The sequence below is a fragment of the Dryobates pubescens genome, chromosome Z (genome assembly GCF_014839835.1).
Source record: "Dryobates pubescens isolate bDryPub1 chromosome Z, bDryPub1.pri, whole genome shotgun sequence".
NCBI lineage: Eukaryota > Metazoa > Chordata > Aves > Piciformes > Picidae > Dryobates > Dryobates pubescens.
This window is the reverse complement of record NC_071657.1, coordinates 127,521,284-127,546,255: the sequence shown is the minus strand read 5'-3', so window position 1 is coordinate 127,546,255 and position 24,972 is coordinate 127,521,284. Positions and strand designations below refer to the sequence as shown.

At 44.0% G+C, this 24,972-nt stretch overlaps 1 protein-coding gene across 1 annotated transcript in view; it reads right to left on the bottom strand.

Moving 5' to 3' along the window:
• The window catches only part of ANO6 (anoctamin 6), an 80,444-nt gene extending 66,260 nt beyond the window's left edge, over window positions 1–14,184 (bottom strand). Inside the window, exon 1 of the mRNA XM_054178225.1 lies at window positions 14,064–14,184. Within this exon, the coding sequence (XP_054034200.1) occupies window positions 14,064–14,154 (91 nt within the window). The 5' untranslated portion in view covers window positions 14,155–14,184. The remainder of the gene's footprint in view (window positions 1–14,063) is intronic.
• Between the last annotated feature and the right edge of the window lie 10,788 nt (window positions 14,185–24,972).

The window sequence follows — 24,972 nt, the reverse complement described above, 5'->3', positions numbered from 1 at the left end:
CAAGAAGAACCTGATGATGAATCATTATGCCACTGTTTATGAGTTCCTGACTGGATGAATAGGTGAGAAGCTGCACTAGTTGGCTTTACCCTTATGAATCTTCTCAAGAATTCTTCCTCTTCCCTTTTGATTTACTTTATTTCTTAGCCTGTAGAATGGAATGGAATGGAATGGAATGGAATGGTATGGAATGGACTAGGATAGAATAGAATAGAACAGAATAGAATAGAATAGAATAGACCAGGTTGGAAGAGGCCTTCGACATCATCGCATCCAACCCATCATCCAATACCATCTAATCAACTAAACCATGGCACCAAGCACCCTATCAAGTCTCTTCCTAAACACCTCCAGTGATGGCGACTCCACCACCTCCCCAAGCAACCCATTCCAGTGGCCAATCACTCTCTCTATGAAGAATTTCTTCCTAACATCCAGTCTAAACCTCCCCTGGTGCAGCTTGAGACTGTGTCCACTTGTTCTGGTGCACAGGTCTCAATGGATATTTTGTCTTTACTTTCATCTCCTTGCTCTTTCCAGTTCTTCAACACTTCCTATTTTACCTCACCCTTCAGTCAAGATACTGGTCTGCACTACAGGATTCTCCCCACTTATCCAAATTCTCATCTTCAATGCTTCTATCAAGATCACACCACTGATTCCCAGCAACAGATTCCCAGCTTCTTTACAGGCAGGACATGTGTTGTAGGTTAAGGGAAATCAAGAGTTAATTGGTGTAACCATATAGAAAAGTGCTCCAGAGGCTAGAGAGTCCCAGGTGGACGAGCAGCTTGTCCCAGGGTATTGTAATCCATTATTCTATTCCATTTTCCTGTATCTCTCTATTTAAGGGCATGTACAGCCAATTTTCTCTTCTGTCTCAGGACATGTGTACTGTTAGCTTTATGGTCTGTGGGGGAGAGGCTTTCTCCTGGTCTGGGCTGGCAGTGAATTTCTAGCTATGCCACTTGACCTGTTGAAGCCTGCAGAAGACCTGAGTATAGTGGGGGGTGCAGTTTGGCTGCTCTTGCGCCTGCTGAGGCTGAGTGGGGTGGAGGTCTCTGGAAAGCTCTGGAAGGTTTGGCCTGATACGCCCAGGTGAAGAACTGAGCCTAACTTGTGAATGCATTCCTTTCACCTTGAATGCCTTTGTAAGTATTTGTAAATAGAATTTCCATTTAAACTTGCAATCCAGTGTGGAGCATTTTTATTCAGTCCTTGGGAAGGGGTAAAACATCTTTTCTGTCCTTTTGCCCTGGGCAGCTGGTGGCTCAAAACTAGGACAACATGGCACTTCTTCAACTCCTTCTTGATGTCAGATCACAGCAGTATGATCATGGATTATTAGTATTGATTCCCAACCTCTTTAGCAGAGTTGCTGCACCAACAACATTTTATAATTGGCTCTCATACTTTCTGCCCTGACTGAAATCCAGATAACACTTTCTAGTTAAATATTCCTCACACAAAGAATGGAAAGACCACAATCTTTCACCCACTATAAAGTCACTGATCTTACTCCCTTCTAAGGCATGTAGTGATAGGATGAGGGGTAATGGCTTCAAACTGGAATAAGCTGGACTTAGATTACACACTAAGAAGCAATTCTACACCATAGTGAGGCACTGGAACAGGTTGCCCAGAGAAGTTTTGGAGGCTCCAACCTTAAAAGCATTCAAAGCCAGACTAGATGGGGTCTTCAGCAACCTGGTCTAACAGAGGTGTTCCTGCCCATGGCAGAGGGGTTGGAAATCGATGATCCTTAAGATCCCTTACAACCCAAACCATTCTGTATTTCTATGATTCTCCTAACCAAAATTCATAAGCACCACTACAGCATAGGAGCTCACACTCTTCATTCCAAATTTTCCCCAGTACATCTGATTGTAATCTCCCAAAGCAGTAATGGTTGCAGGACAGGTCACAAACCTATGTTTGAGCAGTGGAGCATGAACCCAGATCTTCCTGTAGACACAGTGAAAGTCACATGTCCTAGCAAAAGAACCACCCAAGCTAGAAGCCCAGGGAACAGAAACACACCATGGACACTCAAGTCATCAGACATTTAGCCTGCTCTCAAACAGTACTTGAATGGAGCAGGGGTGGTGGCTGTTTTGTATTGAAGAATACTGGTGCAGCAGCTCATTCTGAGGACTGTACTGTAAGCAGCCTCCTATACAAATATTTAATGTCCCAATCTAAATTACATCTAAAAAATGCTGCAGAACCTGACTAATCAGATTAATGGGCCCAGGAAAATCTGTCAACAAGAAAGTGAAAGGAAGAGAAACTATAAAAGTAAAGCAAAATCTGCTATTGGTGGCAGTTACTACAAAATCAGTTACATATAAAGAATATTGATTAGTGGTTTATCTGGAAATTATTTAATGTAAACACTAAATTGAAGGGTTCAATATTATTCAGCCTTTATACAATATATTGAAACTAAGCTGCATTTTCTACCAAATGAGGCATAAAAATCAACTAAAGAATGCTCACGCCCCAGCAGACTTGTAACTTCGCTGCCTAAAGTACAGTCAGTTTGTTTTAATATATTTTTGTTAATTTTCCAATCAGAATCTGGTATTCATTAAAGACATCCAAATGTGGTCTCTTTCCAAAGCCACTTCATTTTCCTGGTCCTTCCTGTTAATGGGGTGTGCTGGTCCGAGTCTTACCCTTTAATGAATATAACACACACATTTTATTAATATGGCTTTTTCCATTAGCACAAATTATCTAGACTGTGCCTGTTTTGCACTCAGTAACATCATGCCCTTCAATAGGTCAGTTGCTGTATAGCAGATGGACCATCTCTACTGATAAGGTTTGGAACTGAAAGACTTGTGAAGAGGAAGTTGTTCTAACAAGGAAGCTGTTCTAGCACGGATGCAGGATAGAAGAGGGGAAAAGTAATTACAGTCCCATGTGATGGGATGTGCCAGGTTGCCTGATGTTAAATGAATAGTAAGTCATCCCCTTTCTGTATCCTTTGCCTCTCAGCAGTCCATCCCTGATAATCTAACAACTGTATGAGGTAAATTTTCTTCTCACAGGCAGAGTATGAAACCATGTCTATACAAATGTGGGGCCTGAGCATATCACTTGACTTCCTTGGAGAGCACACCACTTGACTTTCTTCCCCCATGTACATAATGAGGATGGGGAGTGGTTATGAATCCTGCAGAGGAGTGGGGACTGCTCAAAGATGAAACCAGGCCATTTTGAGGCTCATGACTTTTTTTTTTCTTTCCTAGTAATGCTTTAGGCCCTCACCTCTGAAGTTCTTGCAGGGAATTCTGCCTACATGGTGAGTGCTGTTATCAAATGCTTGAGTTTGGGATAGCTAGGAACAGTTAGAGATCATTCCATTGAATCAAGCAAAGAAAGATTTCATCCACCCATGTGATTCCTTAGGAGGCTATCAAGACATTCCTGTTATGAAGCCTGCAGAGAGCTGTAGAATGCCTGAATATAGTATGAGGGGTGGAGAAGACAAAGGATTCTATGGTCAGATGCTTGTACTCTTTAACTATAAATCAGAATCTATCATTTGATAACAATTTGCATAAGTTCAAGTGTTCATTTCCCACAGACATTGGCAACAACAAGATAAAAGGCATGGTGTCTTTTGCAGCTTTGTATTCCTACCACACTGCCACCAATATATCCCAAGGCAAACTAAGGTCAAAATGCCATGGAAACTGAAGGTGCAGATCTCAGGTAGCTATGGGGGGGGGACTACTCCCTTTGCTAACCAGGCCAGTTTGTACCAGCTTGATGTTTGTGTCAAGTTTTGTGGTAGGTTGAGAGAGGGCTTAGCTCTCCCTCCTCCACAGAGTAAGAAACCACAGCTAACTCAGTCGAAGAGCAAAAGCTATATATTTACAAGCATATATGGAAAGCAGGTTATATATAACACAATATATACAGGTATTTACAATATATACACAGAAATACACAGCAAAGACAAATAACACAACAAAAATCCCTCCCTCAGGGAGGGATCCCCTCTTTGGAACCCCCTCTCTCCCCCCCTTACCTCCCTTTTTCCCCAAAAAGGGGTTAGAGAGAGAGAAAGGCAAGTTACTAAGGAAAAGAGTTGTTAGCAAGCTTCAAAAGCCCATGCAGGATTAGTGTTTGCTTATCTGAAGGCCAAGTCCAGCAGTTCGCAGAAGAAGCAGGCAGGGAGAACAGGCTGAAACACCCAACTCCCCCAACTCCCAAACCGAACTGAACTGAGGAAAAAATTTTCCAACCGCTTCACAATCTAAAGCTGAATTTTTGTTTATCAACCAATGAAATTCGTTTAGAATATCAGAATGTTTTGGTTCTAGTACCAAAAACATTAGCCAGTGTGTTCCAGCAGTGTTTGTTCTTAAAGGCACAGCCTCAAACGACCACAAGTTTATCTTCCAGATGCATCAGGCTTGAACTCTAACACAAAATATTAACAATGTCCCAGTGTGCTCTCATCGTGGTGTTGCAGTTTGAGCTGGGTGCCCCCCTGCTGTGTTCACTTCCTGTGTCCAGAAGTCCAGCCCAGAGGGATGGACACAGGAAATTGTGTATTTCCTACCATAATTCTTTGCACCACTATAAGATCCAGTGCGGAGTCTAGCACGCTCTCTTTTCTTCCTCCTCCGCCAGCCGGTAACTGGGGGAGATGTCTCCTGGCTTTGGGCCTGGCTAGGCCCAAGGCCACGGGGGGGATGGGCAGTCTCAGGCCTGGCCAGCTGAGACTAGCCCAGCAGAGGGAGGGGGAAGAAGGAGCCCTGAGGGTCTCGGGTGTACCCTCAGGTGGGAATGGGATGGGATGCCTCTGGGTCTGCTTTGGGATCTTTCTTTGTCACTGCGCTTTGGGTTCTCTGTAACATTCACTGCTCTCTATTTAAACTTTCATCACTTTTGCAATCCGTTTATCTGAGTGTTTTATTCCTGCCCGTGGTGGGGAGAGAGGGGGCTCCCTCAACCCAGCACATTCTTGGTAGCAGAGGATGGTTGTTGTGGGGGGGGGGTCTGCCTCTAAACCCACCACATTCTTGGCGAGCCAGGCAGGAGAAGGAGTTTGTTATTGTGCATTCTGCAGATCGGATTGCAAAAGATAAGAGAGTTTAAATTTAGTTCTGGGCGTCGTTCTGGTTCTCTGGCAGTTGGGGCTCAAAGTGTTGTTGTTGTTGGGGCGATTGTGCGAGTTCTTGTGGATTGCCGGGGGACACCTGGTGCGTAGCCGGTGGCACGGAGCCCCTCCTGCTATTTCAAGCAGGGGTGGCTCTTAACCATCGGAACTGGGGCATCGCTTAAGAATGCGGGACCTGCCCCTCCTCCACCTTTACTCTCTGCGGAGCGGCAGAAGCGGCGGGGGGTGAAGTGGCGGAGGGGGCAGCGGCGAGCAGATCAAAGTCGGGTCCGTTCTCGCTGCGGGGTAGGGCCAGCCGCGGCGGAGCGGGCGAGCCCGGCTCCCGATACCCAGGAAGGGCGAACGGGAACTCCAGTTCGAAAGCTGTTCTCAAGGGCCCTGGGGACGCGTTTATGGCTTTCTCTGGAGGAGCCGTTTGAATGCCCGAGGGGTGGAGGCGATTTTGATTCTGTACCGCGGCGGTAGAGGTGGCTGGAGCCCTGCTGTATGCTCGGGTTGCGGCGGCTGAGGGCCGAGCGGTGCGCTCGGAGCGGCGGCGGCGGCTCGGGCCGTGCACTCGGAGCGGCGGCGGGGCCAGCCCTGTTCTCTTCCCCGACGTTTTCGGACGAGTTCCGAAAATGGCGCCTAGCACCTGGCTCCACCTCCCTCCTTCTCAGCAGGTTGTGGAGCAGCCCTCCCCTCCCGGGGTGGGGCTGTGTACTTGGAGCTGCCACATCTGCGGTACGCGAATGCCCAGTGGAGGGGCGGTGTACCTGTGGCATGCGTCTGTGGAGCCTCGGGCCGCGGCTGAAAGCGGTCAGCACTGGGCTTGAGATAGGTCCGTGCACTGTTGAGAGAGGCTCAGCGTGCTATTTCCTGGAGGGGTGGAAAAGCAGCAGAGCCTGATTGTTCTGACTGACTTGCCCCAGGGGTGGAAATATGCCGCTGAGTGGATAGAGATGGGAATGATGGTTTGGTTGAGAAGTTGTGAGGTTCTTTCCAGGTGACCAGGATGTCCAACGGATCCATGAAGAGCTTGCACCGCAGAAGAGTAAACTCTGCATCGTGGGAGGTTCCGTTAGATGAGAGGAGAAGGACTGGAATGGACTGACACTTGAGCTTGAAGGAAAGACTGTTTGAGTGGACGCCCAGATGAAGATGTGGACTTCGCTGGACATGTCATCAGAAGATTTCTCATTTGATGATGTGTTTAGGTGCAGAGATTATGGTATGAAATACAGGGGTGGCATGTTGCAGTTTGAGCTGGGTGCCCCCCTGCTGTGTTCACTTCCTGTGTCCAGAAGTCCAGCCCAGAGGGATGGACACAGGAAATTGTGTATTTCCTACCATAATTCTTTGCACCACTATAAGATCCAGTGCGGAGTCTAGCACGCTCTCTTTTCTTCCTCCTCCGCCAGCCGGTAACTGGGGGAGATGTCTCCTGGCTTTGGGCCTGGCTAGGCCCAAGGCCACGGGGGGGATGGGCAGTCTCAGGCCTGGCCAGCTGAGACTAGCCCAGCAGAGGGAGGGGGAAGAAGGAGCCCTGAGGGTCTCGGGTGTACCCTCAGGTGGGAATGGGATGGGATGCCTCTGGGTCTGCTTTGGGATCTTTCTTTGTCACTGCGCTTTGGGTTCTCTGTAACATTCACTGCTCTCTATTTAAACTTTCATCACTTTTGCAATCCGTTTATCTGAGTGTTTTATTCCTGCCCGTGGTGGGGAGAGAGGGGGCTCCCTCAACCCAGCACACGTGGCCAGTGCAGTAGGTGAACACATGCTCTTCTGGGAGAAAACTCTTCCACCTACCTTTGCACTTAGCCTGGATTTGAATACCACCCCCCCCTAAAAAGTTACAAGTGATACAAGATTCATCTGCCCATTGGTGAGCCTCTTAAAATTTCTATACTAAAAATATCAGTTAAAACTCAGTCTTGTGACACATATATTCTGCAGAGCAACACATCCAACTTTTAGAAAGGACCCTGCCAGAGACAACCATTGTAGCAGTAGTGACAGTCCAGCAAAAGCAAGCTGAATTTTTGTGTCCATTAGAACAAAAAGCTCAATGCTTGTGTAATAGTTCTGTTCTCACCTTTGTTTCCTGAATGGAAGAACAACACACAATCCAACCCATGGCACCATTCCTTAGTGCCTCCTCCTTGACATTTGCATCCTGTTAAATGCAGTATCGCTCTGGTGAGATCCCACATTGAGTACTGTGTCCAGTTCTGGAGCTCCTATTACAGGAAAGATATGGATGGCCAGAGAGTGCCATGAGGATGATCAGAAGGCTGGAGCACCTCTCCTGTGAGGACAGGCTGAGAGAGTTGGGGTTGTTCAGTTTGGAGAAGAGAAGGCTCCAAGGATACCTTATTGTGGTCTTCCAGTTTCTGAAAGGCACCTACAAGAAAGCTGGAGAGGGACTTTTTAGGGTGTCAGGTAGCGATAGGACTAGGGGGAATGGAGCAAAACTAGAAATGGGTAGATTCAGATTGGATGTTAGGAAGAAGTTCTTCACCATGGGGGTGGTGAGACACTGAAACAGGTTGCCCAGGAAGGTGGAAGAAGCCACATGCCTGGAGGGTTTTAAGGCCAGACTGGATGTGGCTCTGAGCAGCCTGCTCTAGTGAGAGGTGTCCCTGCCCAAGGAGGGGGGTGGGAACTGGATGATCTTTCCAACCCTGACAATTCTGTGATTCTGTAGTCTTGTTAAACCCACAACTGTGGCAGTTCCATATGCTTAAGGCCTGCAGCACCTTTTTCAAAGATCTTCTGATGTCAAGCACAGGATATTTAGTTTTATTTTCTGTGCATTATTTATAAAGCAGAAAAATGAGTTAACTGTATTTTTCCACTTAATCCCAGACTTAGACTAATTCTTCTTTAGTTGTCTTTTTTTTTAGAGGAATATAAAAATGTATTATCTCAAACTAATTAAAAAACTTTTCTTTAAAAGCCATTGTTCTTTATGAGGGATGATCTGGAAGTCATTACAAAGACTACTTTATGACAGGCAAGTGCTGTCATATGAAAGCACCCTTGTGTCTGAGGTGTTGAGGTTTTTTTTGGAGGGGGTGGTGGTGCAGGTGTTGGGTTTTTTACCACATCTGTTTTATTATCACTTCCCCCTTGGGGTTTGCCACATGTCTAGTGGAAAAGCAGACCTTAGTTCCACAGCATGCAACCCATCATTTCCTTGGAAATGGCAGGTACCATGAAATATTAGGGTAAGGCGAGCTAAGCGATAACAACTTTATTGATGTTTCTGTGCATATAGCAACAGATCTTAGTCATAATCCTTCTCTAATTACTTTTGAAAGGTCCATTTGTGTGGAAACACAACATCTGTTATGGCATGCATATATCACATCCTCCATGTTTCTGGTCTCCTGAATTTCAAGCTCTCTACCTGCAATTTCACAGAATCATAGAATCAATAAGGTTGGAAAAGACTAACCTGTCACCCAAGACCTCATGACTACTAAACCATGGCACCAAGGGCTACGTCCAATCCCCTCTTGAACACCTCCAGGGACAGTGACTCCACCACCTCTCTGGGCAGCACATTCCAAGGCTAACAACTCTCTCTGTGAAGAACTTTCTCCTCACGTCAAGCCTAAACTTCCCCTGGTGCAGCTTGAGACTGTGTCCTCTTGTTCTGGTGCTGGTTGCCTGGGAGGAGACCAACCCCCTCCAGGCTAAGGTCTCCCCTAAGCCTCCTCTTCTCATATAATGCATAAATTGCAAATCATCTGATATTAGGATATCTATTCTGAGTTTGATTGTATTGCTTTCACTAACCATAACTAGAGAACTGCTGGAGTTCTGTACCCCAGAAACAAAAGCCTGGCTGTTTCTTACATATCAATTTTGATTTTTATTTTTTTTTTAATTTATTTTTATTTTACAAATAATAATGCTTGAAATGTAATTTCAAACATCTCATGTGGGTAGCATAAATGTGTGTGGGGGTATTTTTCCTTTTAAAATAACTTATGGGCTGTGTAAATAAAGAACTTTAAGGAATCACCTGTGATAAATACCTGAAATAAAACTGAGGTGAGCTGGGGCTGCTTAGCCTGGAGATAAGGAGACTCAGGGGTGACCTTATTGCTTTCTACAACTATCTTAAGAGAGGTTACAGACGGGGAGAGGTTGGTCTCTTCTCCCATGCAACCAGCACCAGAACAAGAGGACACAGTCTCAAGCTGCACCAGGGGAAGTTTAGGCTGGCGGTTAGGAGGAAGTTCTACACAGAGAGAATGACTGCCCATTGGAATGGGCTGCCTGAGGAGGTGGTGGAGTCACCATCACTGGAGGTGTTCAGGAGGAGACTTGATAGGGTGCTTGTTGGCATGGTTTAGTTGATTAGGTGGTGTTGGATGACGGGTTGGACACGAGGATCTTGAAGGTCTCTTCCCACCTGGTCTGGTCTATTCTATTCTATTCTATTCTACTCTATTCCATTCTATTCTATTCCATTCTATTCTATTCTAAAACTAATGACTTACTAAGCAGGGAAAGAAATGCAACTATTCCTATCAAAGTTATGCAAAAGTACAAGCTGGTGCAATGGCAGGTAACAAGTCCTCCTATGGTTGTTGACTTATATGTAAATGGCACCCATACATTCAGCAGAACTAAACCAAACACACAGGAACAAAGAACACCTTCAAAGTACAACTGGGAATTCTGTTACGGTAGAAAAAAAATTTAAAAGAGGACATTCTGGCAAAAGTTTATCCATTTCTAAATTGCTGCCTGCTTCTTGAAACACTGATCTCCTCCAGAGTTTATGAATTATAAACAGCTGCAAACTAGTAATTACATTGCAGTTAAACTCGTTGTTTTTCAGTAGTCATTAAATCAGAAACTGAAAGTGAATAGTACTATCAATGTGCTGTTCAAATGCAGCCATACTTGGTGACAAGGTTTTCACTCCTCTGTGGACTGGACTTGGTGATAGTCAAGTGGGCAGAAAGTCAGAAAATATAACTACTTAAGTATGAAGAGAGGATGAAATGTAGGTAAACTATCAGGGTAGCAGACATAAGAGGAAAGCCTTGAAGGCATAAAAGGTAGTTTAAATTTTGACCAGCATTACAGGCCAGTGTTTTCTGAAACTGTCCCTTTTCATCATGAAGTCTCTCACTGCCTCAAGATCAAATCAGTGTCCCCATTCCTGCTTATTCCTGGTCTCTCCTCCTGTACAAGAACAGCATTGCAAACAAAGCACAGAATCAGGGAGCAGAAGTTCTTGATTCTCAGCTCATCAGCTGTATCCATTGCACATTTTTCTTCAGGACAATGAGTGAATAAAATGTGACCAAAAAGTTCCAGGTTGATTAAAAGACAGTTCAGAAAATTGGAAGAAAATCAAGTGTCATAAGGAGTGGACTGGGGCAGTCTTATTAGTGTAGATAGACTGAAAAGCAAGACATTGTCATTCAGAAACAGAATTAGATCTTTTAAAGATCTGCCAAGTAGACCACTTGTAAATTTCTCACCACATGAGGATTACAGTTAATAAATTGCAGGACAGACACATTTTCAAGCAAAACAACATAATTTGTTGTTCAGACTTTCCATTGCCTTTAGAAAACTTCTGTAGAGAATTTACCATTTCACAGCATCATGAAGGCAAACACTGGAGTAACTGTTAATGAACTAACTTGGAGTAACAAGTTAATGAAGCTATCAAATAGGAAAACCCAAAAGCTCTATAAAGGCAATATGATAAAATTCAGTATATGCCATGAAGAAACAAAGAAAGAACAGAACAGGAAGTAAAAGTAAAGAAACAGAGAACAGTTATGCCTGCTCTTCATTCGGATTACAACATCGCCTCTTAGGACAGCATTCCTGTTTTACAGTGGGCTGCACAAAACCAGTTATTTTAGGTTGCAGCTCCACAAATAACATTGCTTGAATAAGCCAGTAAGTAAGTAAGGTTGCACAGTTTTATTGTTGCTGATAAAAACGTGTGCTGAAGAGCAGCATGAAATCCTTTCCAGAAAGAGGAGCTGCAGTCCTCATCAGCACAGTATCTACACTGTGTGACGAGAAAAATGTTAACCTATGAGCATCCGTTTCTTGATCCTCTATAAAGCATGGCTTGATGATTACTGCAGCAGTGTCAAAACATGGGAAGATCTTGTGCACTCAAGGCTCAAAGAACAACTAGGAGAAATATTGAGTAAAATCAAGAGAACAACAAGTGAGCAAGAAGCCAGTGTATCCTGGTGAAGTATTTCATGTGGAATGGTTAGTCGAAGAGGATGCCTCTGGAAAGCACCCTTGGTTATTCTGTAAATCCCAAACCACAAGCAAACTAATTTAGATATGGTATGAGGTTTGACGCCAGGGAAAGAAAAACTTCACAATTCATGGAGGTGTCTGGGAGTTTTTAGGCAGAAAATAATGGGTCTGGAGAACCTTAAATGCTGTAACAACTGTAGCTCAGGGTCCTGCCCACCATTTCCACCTAGTAACAAGATAGCTCAGAAACAAATCGGTGCCACTAATGCAACAATACTCTTGAAAACAGTCTGATAACAACAGAAAAAGTTGCCCATCTCGTTTAAGCCCTGGAAATCAAAGGGTTCAACATCTCAAAAAAGGCTAACCTTAGGACAAGACTTTCTTCCTTAAGCACAGGTCTGACCAAAACAATTAATTTCAAAGCTATCTATGGGCAGCAGCAAGGTTGTGGTTCCTTCCTGTGGATTAGGACTCACAAATGCAGCTCTTTCTTTGGACTCCTGCCTAAGACTGCTTCTGGTGTGAGTGGTTGGCTAGTCATCAGCATGGATAACCAAAACCAACTGTATGCCAATATGAGCCAGAGCACTCCCTTTATGTGCCATGACTACAAACTTTGATATGTCAAAATAATGCTTTCCTGATGAGCTATAACCACATGGGATTGATATAGAATAGATCTGGAGAGAACTCAGAAGTCTTGCTTACTGGCTAAAGCAGGGATGGTTTTCTTGGGAAAAATGCAGATGTGAGAGGTACAATAAAACTGGAGTTAAATGGATGCTTTACAAGTTCCTCAGAATGGTAGAATAGCCCTCCTGTAATGATATCGAATATCAAACCTCAAGACTGTTACACGCGCATTTTGCAAGGCAGAATAGCAAATGTGACAGAGCTGGGCACTGTGGGCTTTGCATAACAGCTCTCAAAATCATCGCTGCTCAGTTTTCAGTCAATTTTGCCACATAGCATGTGGGTTTTTCCCAAAGTGCTGTGTCCCGCAAGCAGAACACACAGCTCATGATTTGCTGCCTCTGGACACTGAACTCCCCCCAAACTTGATATAGCCATGAGTAGGAAACCATTTAGTTATTCTCTGGGGTGAAGAATGGAAAGAAAAAGGCATGTGTTGCAGTGATGATCCACCCTTTAATTCGGGGAGTGGAGTCAAACAATTCCTCTGTCTCACTTCATATGGAAAACTGAATTTGCCTTTGGACTACTATTGTAAAGCAAGGGACACTCCCACAGCATCTGAAACAAAGGCCAACAGTGTTGGAGGAAAGGCATTCCCTGATTTCCACAGACACTGGGTGAGGCTCGAACTTCATACACTTTTGGAGTGAGCTAACTGAATAAACACAGCAAACTGTACTTGCCATTATTAAGGATTACTATTTAGAAGCAAGCTGTGTATCAGACACTGTTAATGCCACTAGAACTTTGTAGCAATGTAGAAATTTTTTCCCAATATTAAAAAATTATCAAAACTCTGTGCTTCTCAGTGAAAACAATCAAAAACCTTTTGAACAATAATGAACAGGAAGCCTTTTTATTTGATAGAATTTATATATAGACATCTGCCTTCTACTTGCTTGTCTAATTGACATGATGGCATTCCTTGTTTCTTAGATCCATTTTAACAAGTAGAAATAAAAGACTTCAGAATATCTGGGCTACTGGGCTGAAATCAGCTTCTGAACTGAAGTAAGTATGTGTCTCTTTAGTGAAATGAATAGACCCTGTTAGCCTGTGCCAGCTGAGCGCCAGTCCCTTTTGGGCTGTTCTCTGAAAATACTTTAATAGAATTAATTCCCACACTAAATACAAATGTCATTGTCCTCGGCTGCTGCTGCTGGGATGAGACTAGCATATGCTGTCTTTGAATTTAAAACTCTTTGACCATTTTAGTATCTGCATTTCTGGCAGACACAATCTGCATTTTCTTCCCAGCAAAATTACTATCTTTCTACGCTTTGCCAATTTCATCTCTTAGAGGGTTTTTTTTTGGGGGGGGGGGGTATGTGTAATTTTCCCCCTCCTTTCCTTGGCTGTCAGATTAAGGCATGCAAATCTGGCAGCAGGAGGAGGGTTTAGCTGCTGTCCGTCGAAGCTGACGCTGGCTCCACGGGCCAGCCTGGGGGATTCCGCATGCAGGGCGACGGGCGGAGGCGGTGGCATTCCTCGCGTTCTCCCAAGAACCGAGGCACCCTGGCCGAGGCCGTGCCCAGGCTCGGAGATCCCTGCGACAGCAACTCTCCAGCACCGCACTCGCTCCGAAGTGCTGCCTCTGTGCCATCCACGCCGTTCCCCTCCCAGGAGAGGGTAAGGAACAGGTGAAGTTTTTGGTGCTTCGCTGAAAACCAGCCCGTGCCGTTGAATGAAGGCAGGAGCACAGCCACACCGCTACACGAGGAAGCCCACCTGGCTTCCACACACCTCCAGCACAAAGAGTTCACGTCTCTTCCACAGCAAAACCATCCCAAGTTGTGGCAGAAGGAGGTGAGCTGTGCTGTGAGCTCCCTGCCTGACAGCCCCCGGCTCGGTCGCCGCCAGCAGTTGTCCTCCCGCGACACCGGCTCCGCCGGGAACGTCCGAGACTGAAGCCCCTGCGGCCCCGTACCCCCGCGGTGCTGCCCCCGCTGTCCCGAAGGGAGCCTACCCGTGACAGCCCCCTACTCACCTGTCTCCCCATCATCATCATCTTCCTCCTCCTCTCCCTCCTCCTCCTCCCCCTCCAGATCCAGCAGCACATCTTGGTTCTCCGCATTCATCCTCCCGAAGTTGCAACCCCCTGCACCCGTCCTCCCGCCGCCGCCGGGGAGGCAAGCCCGCCCCGAGCCCTCCCTGCCCTGGAGGCGGAGCGGCAGCGGGCGGCTGGGCGGAGGCGGCGGGGGGCGGGCGGGGCAGAGGGGTTGCCACCACCTTCCCCGCAGCGAAGTGGTCCTTGTCCTGGCATGCTGCCGGCTCGGCTGTAGCCCACCACCGTCCTGCTGCTCTTGGCCTTACACAGCTCGTGCGGAAGACCTCAAGAAAGGTGAGCCCTAGGTGGGATTCAAGACGGGCAGCAATGAATCTCCTTAGTCCTTACAGCGCTATCTTCTCTAACGTGCAGCTGGCTCCAGCCGTCGGACGGATCTTTGGGCAGAGAGGGGCAGGTACCATTATCAGTGGTGCTCGGCGAGCAGATACATTTACATGCTTCTTTGTTAGTGTCCTGAACGACTGAAAGGGGGAAGTTGGAAAACATTACATTGATCACTGTGCATTTTGTTCCTTTTTTATTTATTTATTTTTTTGCAGTTGCCACATCACATAATTCATATGAGCGATCATATCATAAGCTGATCAAATGCTATCTTAAAACTAACTAGGGAACAATTTTTCTTGACAGGAAGTGGAGAGTTTACCAAGATTTCTCTGGTTTCATCCACATGTTCATCTTTTGAAAACTGGGTCAGGAGTGAAACCCGTGGATCTTCTTAAAATACGTTAAATTATGCACCCAAGCATTGAAGAACTCGCTGTTGCTAAATACTTCTGAAAATGTGGAGCCCACGTGTGTAAAAACCCCAAAGCATTAAGTACTGGTAGAGTTCTTTGGAGAAGGTAGCAGAAGTTGGAGGGGAGAGGCTCAAGGACTGAATTAAACAGCCCATCTCTAATTCAACTCAGTTGACTCAGAGGTGAGAGGTTGTCCTCATCACCCCCTTTGTCTTCAGATACAAACTAGGAGAATTCTGCAACAGAGGCAACGAAGAATTGTGATAATGCAGAAGTGCTGAGGGGGCAGAAGTACTCACAAAAAGAGATCTGAATGCTCAGCATGTGTTGGTTCCAGGGGGAAAGTAGAGGGTTCCTAAAACTGAAAGGAGGAGTGCCCAGGGAGGAGCTGAACTGAGCTTGAATAATGGGAAAAAGTGGAAATAAGACTGGAAAAAAATGGATCTACAAAATGGGGTAGTTGTGCTTAGGGAAAGGAGAAGATAGGGAAAGGCAAAGATAAGAAGATAAGAGCAAGATAACCTTTAAAAAGTTTTTTTTGTTTGTTTGTTTTTGTTTCTGCACAAAGCAATAAATAACCTATAAACAATCTGTTTTCAATCTCTGGTCTATTGCTGATAACCCAAATGGCCCACAGGACCCAGAATGTCTAAAGCGTACAAACAAGAATTTGAACCAAAAGCCATTTGTCAGATAAGCTTATCACTTTTTAATATGGTTATCTGCTGTCAAGCAGCTGGGTCACAGCAGGGCCCATCAGTACAGTGAGTCTAAGTGCAAGTCCTCTCTAACAAAAATTAATTGAGAAATTTAATTGGAAACTTTGGAAACAACTGCTTAGCAAAGACCCCCTCACCCTGATCGGTTGAATAGGGAAATGGTCTGTAAGAACACAAGCGAGTTAATCAGAGTAGGATTGTATGGTCTCTTGACCATAGTGATGCCAGCCCAAGTATAAGCAAATGAGCATTACCTGCACCATCTGCCATGGAGCATTTTTCTCACTCTGTTAGATAAAGAAGGACTCATACAGCTGACTCAGAGGAGGCCAGCACAGCTGGGGGATACCCAGTAGGAAGTAATGATGCATAGTAAGAGATGTGGGGGTTTGGTTCCCAAGTTAGGAATCTAGTGTGCTGCCCTGTGACACAGATAGTCTGCCTCTGACCATCTCAGAGTCTGCCTTACTGTCACAACCACTTTCAGGTTTCACAACTGGTGAGGTTACAAGGACAGAGCAAATTACCTTGCTTTTTGCCAACGGTGTTTTACCCCAGGCTGACTCAGCTGCAGACAATGCACAGTTTAAATGTGTCCAGCAAACAGTTGCAGTGACATCTTTATATACCTGTACTGTGTAATATTCAGCTGCCCTCATGCCTTCTGAGTCCTCCCCAAAATGTGGTCCCATTGGTGAGAACTTACTTTGTAAATGACAGGAGGAGAGCAGTGATTGGTATAGATGAGGTAGAGCTTGGCTCAGGACCGTGGCATGAGATCTGTGCAGTCTCGGATACACACCAGGGACATCACTGTTACCTAGGTTACATACTTCCCATTTTCACATTTCACAAATGAAAATGTAATCAAAAAGCTGCAAAGTGAAAAGAAATGTGTACAAAAGAGGAGCAGGCTGTACACAAAATGTGAGGGTTTTAACTTGATCCTACTGAAAATACAGGTAGAGGGTCTACCTCTTCAGTTCTGCTCTCACTGTAGGATTTCTCCCAGCGGTTACAGAGCATGAAGATTTTGTGGGCTTCATTCAATACCCAAATGTTGAATTTCATAGATTACTTCAGAGCTGTCTGAAAAGGCAGTGGGAGTACTGTGTCTAAAATTCCCATTAAAATATTTGAAAGAAGCACAGCTATTTGTTTTCTAACTTTATACCTGATGCAAATATTTTCATGTGTACTTTCGGTAAAGCAGCAAAACTTCAGAAGCTCTTTTTTTTTTGGTTGGTTTTTTTTTTTTTTGGTTACTCCTGAAAAACAGAGATTAAAAAAAAAAAGAGAGAAAAAAGGAAGAGAAAAATGCAACAGCACCACCATGCTGCCATCTCTTTGTCAGACAGATAATAAAAGATCCATTCAAAGAGCTGCAGTTGTGTAACCTGCAGCTGGCAAATAGAATTTTTCAAGAATCAGCTGAAATGAAAAAGTTAGGCTAAACCAAATTATTTCCTTTCCCCCCTCCCCCCCCCCCAAGTTCAAACATGGCTGTTTTCAATTTGATTGAAGAAGAAGTAAAAATGTTTTAACATTCCTGGTAGTGAGAAACAAGAGCAGAAGTCCATGGAGCCAGCGGAAAAATTAGTTCCATGAGTAAGCGTTTCATAGCAACCGTAATAACATAGATCAAGAAGAGTCTAAAAGAGATTGTTTAGTCCAGTAGTGACAAAACTTTGGCACAGGCACCAAGTCCCTAACAGACGTGGATCTGGGCTGGCACCAAGGTTTCTGAGTCACGGGGCTTTTGGCAGGAAATCTGGTGCTGAGCATCAGAAGTATGCTGTTGATAGCTGTCTGATCCAGCCCCCAGTAGTAAGACAGGTTTGAATGTATCCAGACATTGGCGACAAATATTTGCCAGGCATGTGCTTCAAAATCTCCAGTGAAGCCTATGAGGTCCTCAGGTAAGCTCTTGACAGAGTTTCATTTCTGTCAATACACAGCCAAAATAATTTTGTACCAACTGAAGATATTTTTTCTTGTTTCTCTGCTGGCATCTGTGAGTACAGCTGGTGGTTGTCCTCTTAATAATAATATGTTACACATGGAAAACTGTCACCTCTGAAGCTTTTCTCATCCAGACTGTGCAGATCCAGGTGTTTCAGCCTTTCAGCATGTATCACTGTCTGTGCTTTCCTGTCTACTGAGACATTAGTGTACAAAACTCAGTGTGAGACTCTGGAAGGAGAAGGTGATGTTATGTAGTCAATGAAAAACTGGACACGAGCCAACAACTTGCACTGACAGCCCAGACCACCTGTATCCTGGGCTGCATCAAAAGAAGGGTAGCCAGCAGGTCAAGGAAGGTGATTCTGCCCCTCTACTCAGTTCTGGTAAGGTCTTACCTGGAGTACAGCTCCAGAGTCCTCGGCACAGAAAAGGCAAGACCTCCTGAAGCAAGTACAAAAGAAGGGATCACGAAAATGTTGAGAGCTGGAACACCCCTCCTATGAGGACAGGCTGAGAAAGTTGATGTTTTTCTTCCTTGGGATGAGAATGGAGACCTTATTACAGCCTTTTAGTATTTAAAGGGGGATTATAAGAAAGATGGGGACAGTCTTTTTAGCAGGAACTGTTGTGACAGGACAAGGGGCAATGATTTTGAACTAAAAGAGGGTAGATTTAGACTAGATACAAAGAATTTTTTTACAATCAGGGTAGTGAAACACTGGAACAGGTTGCCCAAAGATGCCTCATCTAAGATGTGTTAGATGCCTCATCTCTGGAAGGAGTCAAGGTCAGTTTGGACAGGGCTGTGAGCAACCCAATCCAGTTAAAGATGTCCCTACTCACTGTAGGGAGGTTGAACCAGATGACCTTTAAAGGTCCCTTCCAATCCAAACTGGTCTTGATTCTGTGATAACTTTCCAAAGTCTCTTCAGTACATTAGCTTTATCCAGTCACAGTCCTTTTCTCAATCTCATTCATTTACACTCTCACATCCACATACAAGGACCAGTATGTTCCTGTTCAAGTGGTCAGGCCAGGGTCATCTGCATACAACACAGAAGACAAGGCAGCTGTGGAGTTGTCGAGTTGTCATCCTGGAAGATATTCAAAAGTTGCTTGGACACACTTCAGGGCAGATCTAGGTGGCTTTGCTTGAGCAGGGGATTTGGACTAGATGACCTCCAGAGGTGCTTTCTCACCTCAATCATTCTGTGATTCTCTGAAAGGGCACCAGGTGTCAGGTCCTCATCACATTTGCTTAGCAATGATAAACTAATTTTTTAACAGGTTTTTTTATATGCAAAGAGCCAAAAATCACTGTGGCATGATTCTTCTGCATCTGTATTTTGTTTGCCTTCACCTCCATAAATTTTAGGCAGGTCTGCTCCAAATTCCCTAAGGCTATAGTCTGTATTCACACTGAGTTCAAAGAAGGAATAGCATACATGACATGCTATTGCCTTCCCAGCTTCCTCTTGTTAGAGGGTAGGGCCTTCTGCTGACATGTAGACCACGGCTGGATTACCAAAGGTGTCCTGGGCTTAACACAGGCAACAGTCTTTGATTTTACTGTTGTGTTCTATGCTCTTATTTATGAATATGATAATTATTTGTTTTACATTGTGCTGCTGTTTCTTCCCCTGTTTGTGCAGCTATATCCACTCATATATCATTTCTGCCATCTTAACATTTCCATTACAACCCAGTAGGTCTGTGTACCTTCTTTCATTGCCTAAGCCTTTGTTTTAGTTACATCACCCAATAAGAAATCATTTATTCCAGGTAAGAACTTGCCTACAATGAATACAATTATTGTAGCATTTTGAATGTGATGTTACTTCTAACACATCCCAGAGTAACAAACACTTTTTTTTGCAGCAGTATCATGTTTTCTATTGCCTTCTGCGATAAGTCTGAGATTAATTTCTACAGTTCAGTTCATTGTCAGGCTTCTAAGTGGACATTTTCCCCCCTCCCTTTAAAAATAAATCTATTTCCTCATTTGATCAACTCTTTCTCATTTGTAAAGATCTTTTTTAATTCAAATGCCTTTCACAGTGCTTGAAAGCTGCTGGAAGACAAAATCTATACTGTTTAAACCGTAGTCATTGCAGAATAAATATCATGAGTATAAAGGAAGCAGTCAGCAAATGTGGAGAACTGGTAGGTCAAGTGTACTGAAAAAAAAAAAACAGCTTGGAGGGAAAGAGTTTTATGGGGAAGCTATCAATTATTAAAAGATACTGTATTAAGGCCACTTCAGCAAATTATGTCAGTGAAGACAAAATTGGGGAAGAATAGCAGGAGATAAGTGTCACTATGAGGAATCTTTTAAGGATATGAAGGTGAAAGTGGTCCATCACTGTGGGACTCATTGCAGAGCACAGAACACAGCTGTCTTTCTGTTCTGCATTCTTAGGTGGAATGAAGTAATTACCCCAGAGACCAAAAAATAAGTCTATCGTTTCACATTTCTTAAAACATTAAACTTTTTAATAACTGCTGGGATATTGTACCTCTGTGTCTGGAATGAGATTAATTTTAGAGCATTACAGAAACTACTTGAAACTCAGTAACAGAAAAGAGACCATTTGAAATGCTCTACTAGATAGCCTGCAAAGCCCCTGGTTCTGGTGGAGAAATAAAATCAGAGAGAAAGTAAAAACAAATAAAATGGTCATTCCCCACAGGAAATTCCCTTAAGTGCACTGAATTATTCAGAAATTTGCTGCATTAAAACTCAGCAAGAGAAAATGTAGGAGAATGTACTTCCCATTCACTCAACCATACGTTTTCCCTGGTACTATTAAATTAGTGCTTACAATCTGTTCCAGACTGGAGAAAAATTACTGTGAACAGTTTGGAGTTCATTTGCTTTTACCAAACTCTTGTTTTTATTTTGGTATGATTCACAGATAGGGAAGGCAGTGAAGCATTAATGGAAACTAAAATCGCCCAAACTCTGTACAGCTCCAATATTTTTCTTCTACCTTGGTCATGTTTTCAATTGTATATAAACCGCCCAGATGTCTTAATTCTCACTCTTGAATGCAACCTCTAGTCTGAGTTGATAATTTCAGTCTCTTGCCCTCTATTGAAGTGAAATGGTAATAACAATTGTCAATAAAAAAGTGAGCTACAACATACAAAAGAGGATATAAATAATTGATCTCAGACCAGTGGTGTGTGTAATTGCTTTATGTAGAGGTCTTGTAAGTGCTGCCAAGTCTTCTGCTGGCTTCTACCTATGTGTTCATTTTACCTTCTTTTACCAGCTGTCCTTTGTATGGAATGTAGACAAGGCCATTAGATGGCAAACTTCTTGTCTGATAGCCTGTTTAATACAAAGCTTTTAATTCTTAGGAAAGGTCTGTAAGTGGACAATGGATATCTCAGAATAACAGACTCAGACTCCAAATAGTTTTATTTTTCTAACACGTCTCACCTCAAATAGTTCAGCATATTTAAATTTCCAGAAGTTAATGGGCTTATTTCACCAGGTGAATTACAGAAAAATCACAGCCAATCATTTGATTTGCAGTCTGCTATACTAGCTTTACAATATTTCAGTTGTACTTACCAAAATCAGTCTCATATCTGTCTGGATATCCGTAAGTCTCAGGACGTGAGAGTAGGAAATCTTACCCATTCTTCAAGGGAGGGCATGTTGTCATTTATCCCCCCTTTCCCTGCAAGCACTTGGTAGAGTACAGACATGCATTTATGTAGGTGGTATGGAAGGCAAAATTACTTGCATGGGTTAGTTAGTTCAGGCATGGTATATTACTAACATAGGCAGTCCTTTCAAAGCCTGTGCCAGTACCCCCGTGTGTTGCTGCCCGTTGTATGGGTATATACCATGCTGCTGCAAATTAGCTGCAGTACCTGGGCACAGTTCATCTGCTGGAGAAGGTATGTCCCACACTTGTGAGACTGCAAACTGATTTTGTCTTAGTGCTCTGAGAAGATGCAGAGAGCTACATTTAGCAGGAGTGAAAAAATGAACTTAGCTTGTGATAAATATGCACATGAGAGATACTTGAACACGTCCAGAGAAGGGCAATGAGGCTGGTGAGAGGTCTCAAGCACAAGCCTTGTGAGGAGAGGCTGGGGGTGCTGGGGTTGTTTAGCCTGGAGAAGAGGAGGCTCAGGGCAGACCTTTTTGCTCTCTACAACTACCTGAAGGGAGGTTGTAGCCAGGTGAGGGCTGGTCTCTTCCGCCAGGCAACCAGCACCAGAACAAGAGGACACAGTCTCAAGCTGTGCCAGGGGAAGTTTAGGCTTGAGGTGAGGAGAAAGTTCTTCATAGAAAGAGTTATTGGCCGTTGGAACGTCCTGCCCAGGGAGGAGGTGAAGTCACCATCCCTGGAGGTGTTCAAGAGGGGATTGGACGTAGCACTTGAAGCCATGTTTTAGTTAGTCATGAGGTGCTGAGTGACAGGTTGGACTTGATGATCTCTGAGGTCTTTTCCAACCTTATTGATTCTATGAGGGTTTATTGAGGATAAGGTCAGAAAGGGCTGTCATAGCACAGTTGAACTAACCCATGAGGGTTACATCCCCTCCCCTCATTATCACCATCTCCCCTTACTGTGGTGGTCACTGCATCCCATGCTGCAGCTACTGTTCATTTTTACTGTACTTCCAGTGGGACAAGCAAGTGCTCCCTCCACATGCTTTCAGAAAAGCTGTGCTTGTGGTAAGCAAAGTGCTTTTAGTGATAACTGTTGTATGTCTCCCCTACTACTTGCAAGCACAGATTTTTCCATTAAAAGCTGAAGAAAGGAAGAAAGAGGAATTCTGAAATCAACCCCACAGTTAGATAAGTGAAGACTTAATGTCAAAATACTTAACAGCACTTTTAAGGATAATTTTGTTCTATCCTATGGCCATGAAACAATCTTAAAGCAACTTGTCAGTAGCTATATCCTGGAGGGACAGAATAGAACCTTCTGGCTTTAATGAAAAACCTGACAAGCTTCATGAAGCTTTACTTATAGCTGAAAATATGAATATAAATGCACAAGAAAACACTTAGCAACACTTTGATTCACAGTTGACATTTTGGTGCTCAACAGTTCCTCCTGACAGGTAGGGGGAAGCCTCAAACTGCTTTGGCTCCTTTCTTCCAGGGGAAAGAAAAATAGCTTTCCACTATTTCCAGATCAGTTTTTTTCTATTAGGATGTGTAGCTCTTCTGCTGGGGCTGGCCTTAATTTGCAACACTTAATCTTCAGCAACATCAGTGTTCCTGGGTTCTGCTGTCAGATGCTATGTCTGTACTTTCTCGTGGTCATGTAACTGGTGTATATCAGCAGACTCCGTAACTTTTGATGCAGGAGTGTTCTGGACAGGCTTTAATGTTTGCACAGAAGCTGGAGGAGCACGCACTCGCCTGTGTGTGTGTGTCAACTCCCCTTTCTCTCTGCTGCAAAAGGAAACGGTGTGGTCCTTCCACCTTCTCCACCGTGTTCTGCCATGTTGTACCTCACTGTACTTTAGCATTACTCCAGGAAGGAATTATGCTGGCAGGTAGATAGGGAGAGTCCTGATCCTCGTGAAAGATGTGGAAGGAGATGTTGTGCTTTATTCTGGTTTGGAGCACCAGAAGGAATACCAATGTATTTTGCAAAGCCTCCTCGTTGTACTTAAAAGAGATATAGATCCTTTTCTATGTATGTTCCATGCCCTGCAAGATGTAAGACAGAAAAACACATTTATAACTATGAAGTATCACAAAAAATAAATCTACAGAGTGTGAAAATTTCCTAACCTCAAGGTATGAATTGGTTCTAAGCAGCATCTTTTTTCTTGTCCTGTGTCATTACTTTAATCTATTATTTCCTATTGAAAGTGAGTTTATATGAGCCCTAAGATAGTTGAATAAGACCGATAGCAGTAATCAGATAGACATAGGAAAGGCAACAGATAGCATGCAGGAAGCTGGGGTCACAGGCTGAGTTACCTGTGCTTTGCTCTGTGTTTGACACCTGCGGTGATTTTAAAGTGAGGAGTTGGTTCTGTTCATCTCTGTGGCTTCAGCCTCCTCAGCACAGGCTACTGCATCGCCAGCAATGTGGATGCTTTCAGCTGCCTGGGATCCTGTTTTGTTACCACTTCCTCCTTCAGCCACTTGCCAGAAAATCACCTTGGAAACCCAGGCACCAGTTTCCATGGTCGCTTGGAGAAATATGTGTTTCCTTCCATTGCCTTAGGTATTAGAGGGAAACCCACAATCTTTTTTTTCCAAAGTTAGATGGGTGGGATTGGACTCCAAGAGTTGCATCTCAACCTTATATCCTTCGTCAAATCCTCAGCAAAACCACCGGACCTGCAGAGTGTAAGCAAGGGCAGAATGTGTCTTTATGTGGATGCGCTCACAACTGAGCTGCAAAATGATGCCTTACAAACAACTTGCCTCTGACTTCTTATCAACCTGGAGAAATGAAGACAAACACAAAACTCCACAAACAAGAAATAAAAGCCTTTAAAAGCACTTGCTTGATGGCTGAGGTGAAACCCAGCAGTAGCTAGTCACCCTAAAGGTATGGCTGTGCCAGTGTCCTGTGCTCAGACATGGCCCGGGCATGGTTGTGGAAAAAAGGTGCCTAGAAGTAACAAAAGCATTTTTCCTGATTCCCAGGTTCCTGAAATCAGCCAGTTGCATTCAAGCACTGTAGGACCAAAGGCTGACCATGCAGATGAGGAACTTGTTGACTTCCTCTAAAGAAAACCAGAAACATTCCTCATGCTGGTGTGTGAAGACCTGAAGTTCCTCTCCGCTGTGACCACATAGGCTGCAGCAGATGTGTCCTCACATCAGCTATCCTCACATAGGCTTATGTGCATTATCAAGAGGGGTGGACTAGATGATCTCCAGATGGCCCTTCCAGCCCCTACCATTCTATGATTCTATGGCTGTATTCAGGACAGGGGAAATACAGCAAATACATAATGCCCTTTTGTGGCTTGAACCTTTCCAGGAAAAGCTTGTCACCATTTCCCTTCCATCTCAAAGCTAATTTCCTTCTGACAGATGTTATACCCATCTAGTTCCTTACAAGGTGTCTATGAACCTTGGATGGTACATAGGCTGGATGCTGATATCACAAAATGATCAAGGCCATACTGAGAACCTACAGAGTACAAAAAGATCTATTTGACACTTGACAGCAGTTTTCCAGATCTGCAATTTGAAGTCATAGTGATTGCTTTGTGAACAGTAATTCTGCTTATTGCTAGTGGAAATCAATGTTTCAAAGCAAGAAATCTTCCTCCCTGTTTGCAGAAGTGATCATTCTTAGACACGAGTCTGAGACATGAGATCACTAAAGCTCCTGCTTCTTCTTTCTTACCTTTTCTTACCTTCCATTCTGAAGGAAAATTATTAGGAAAATAGTAAAT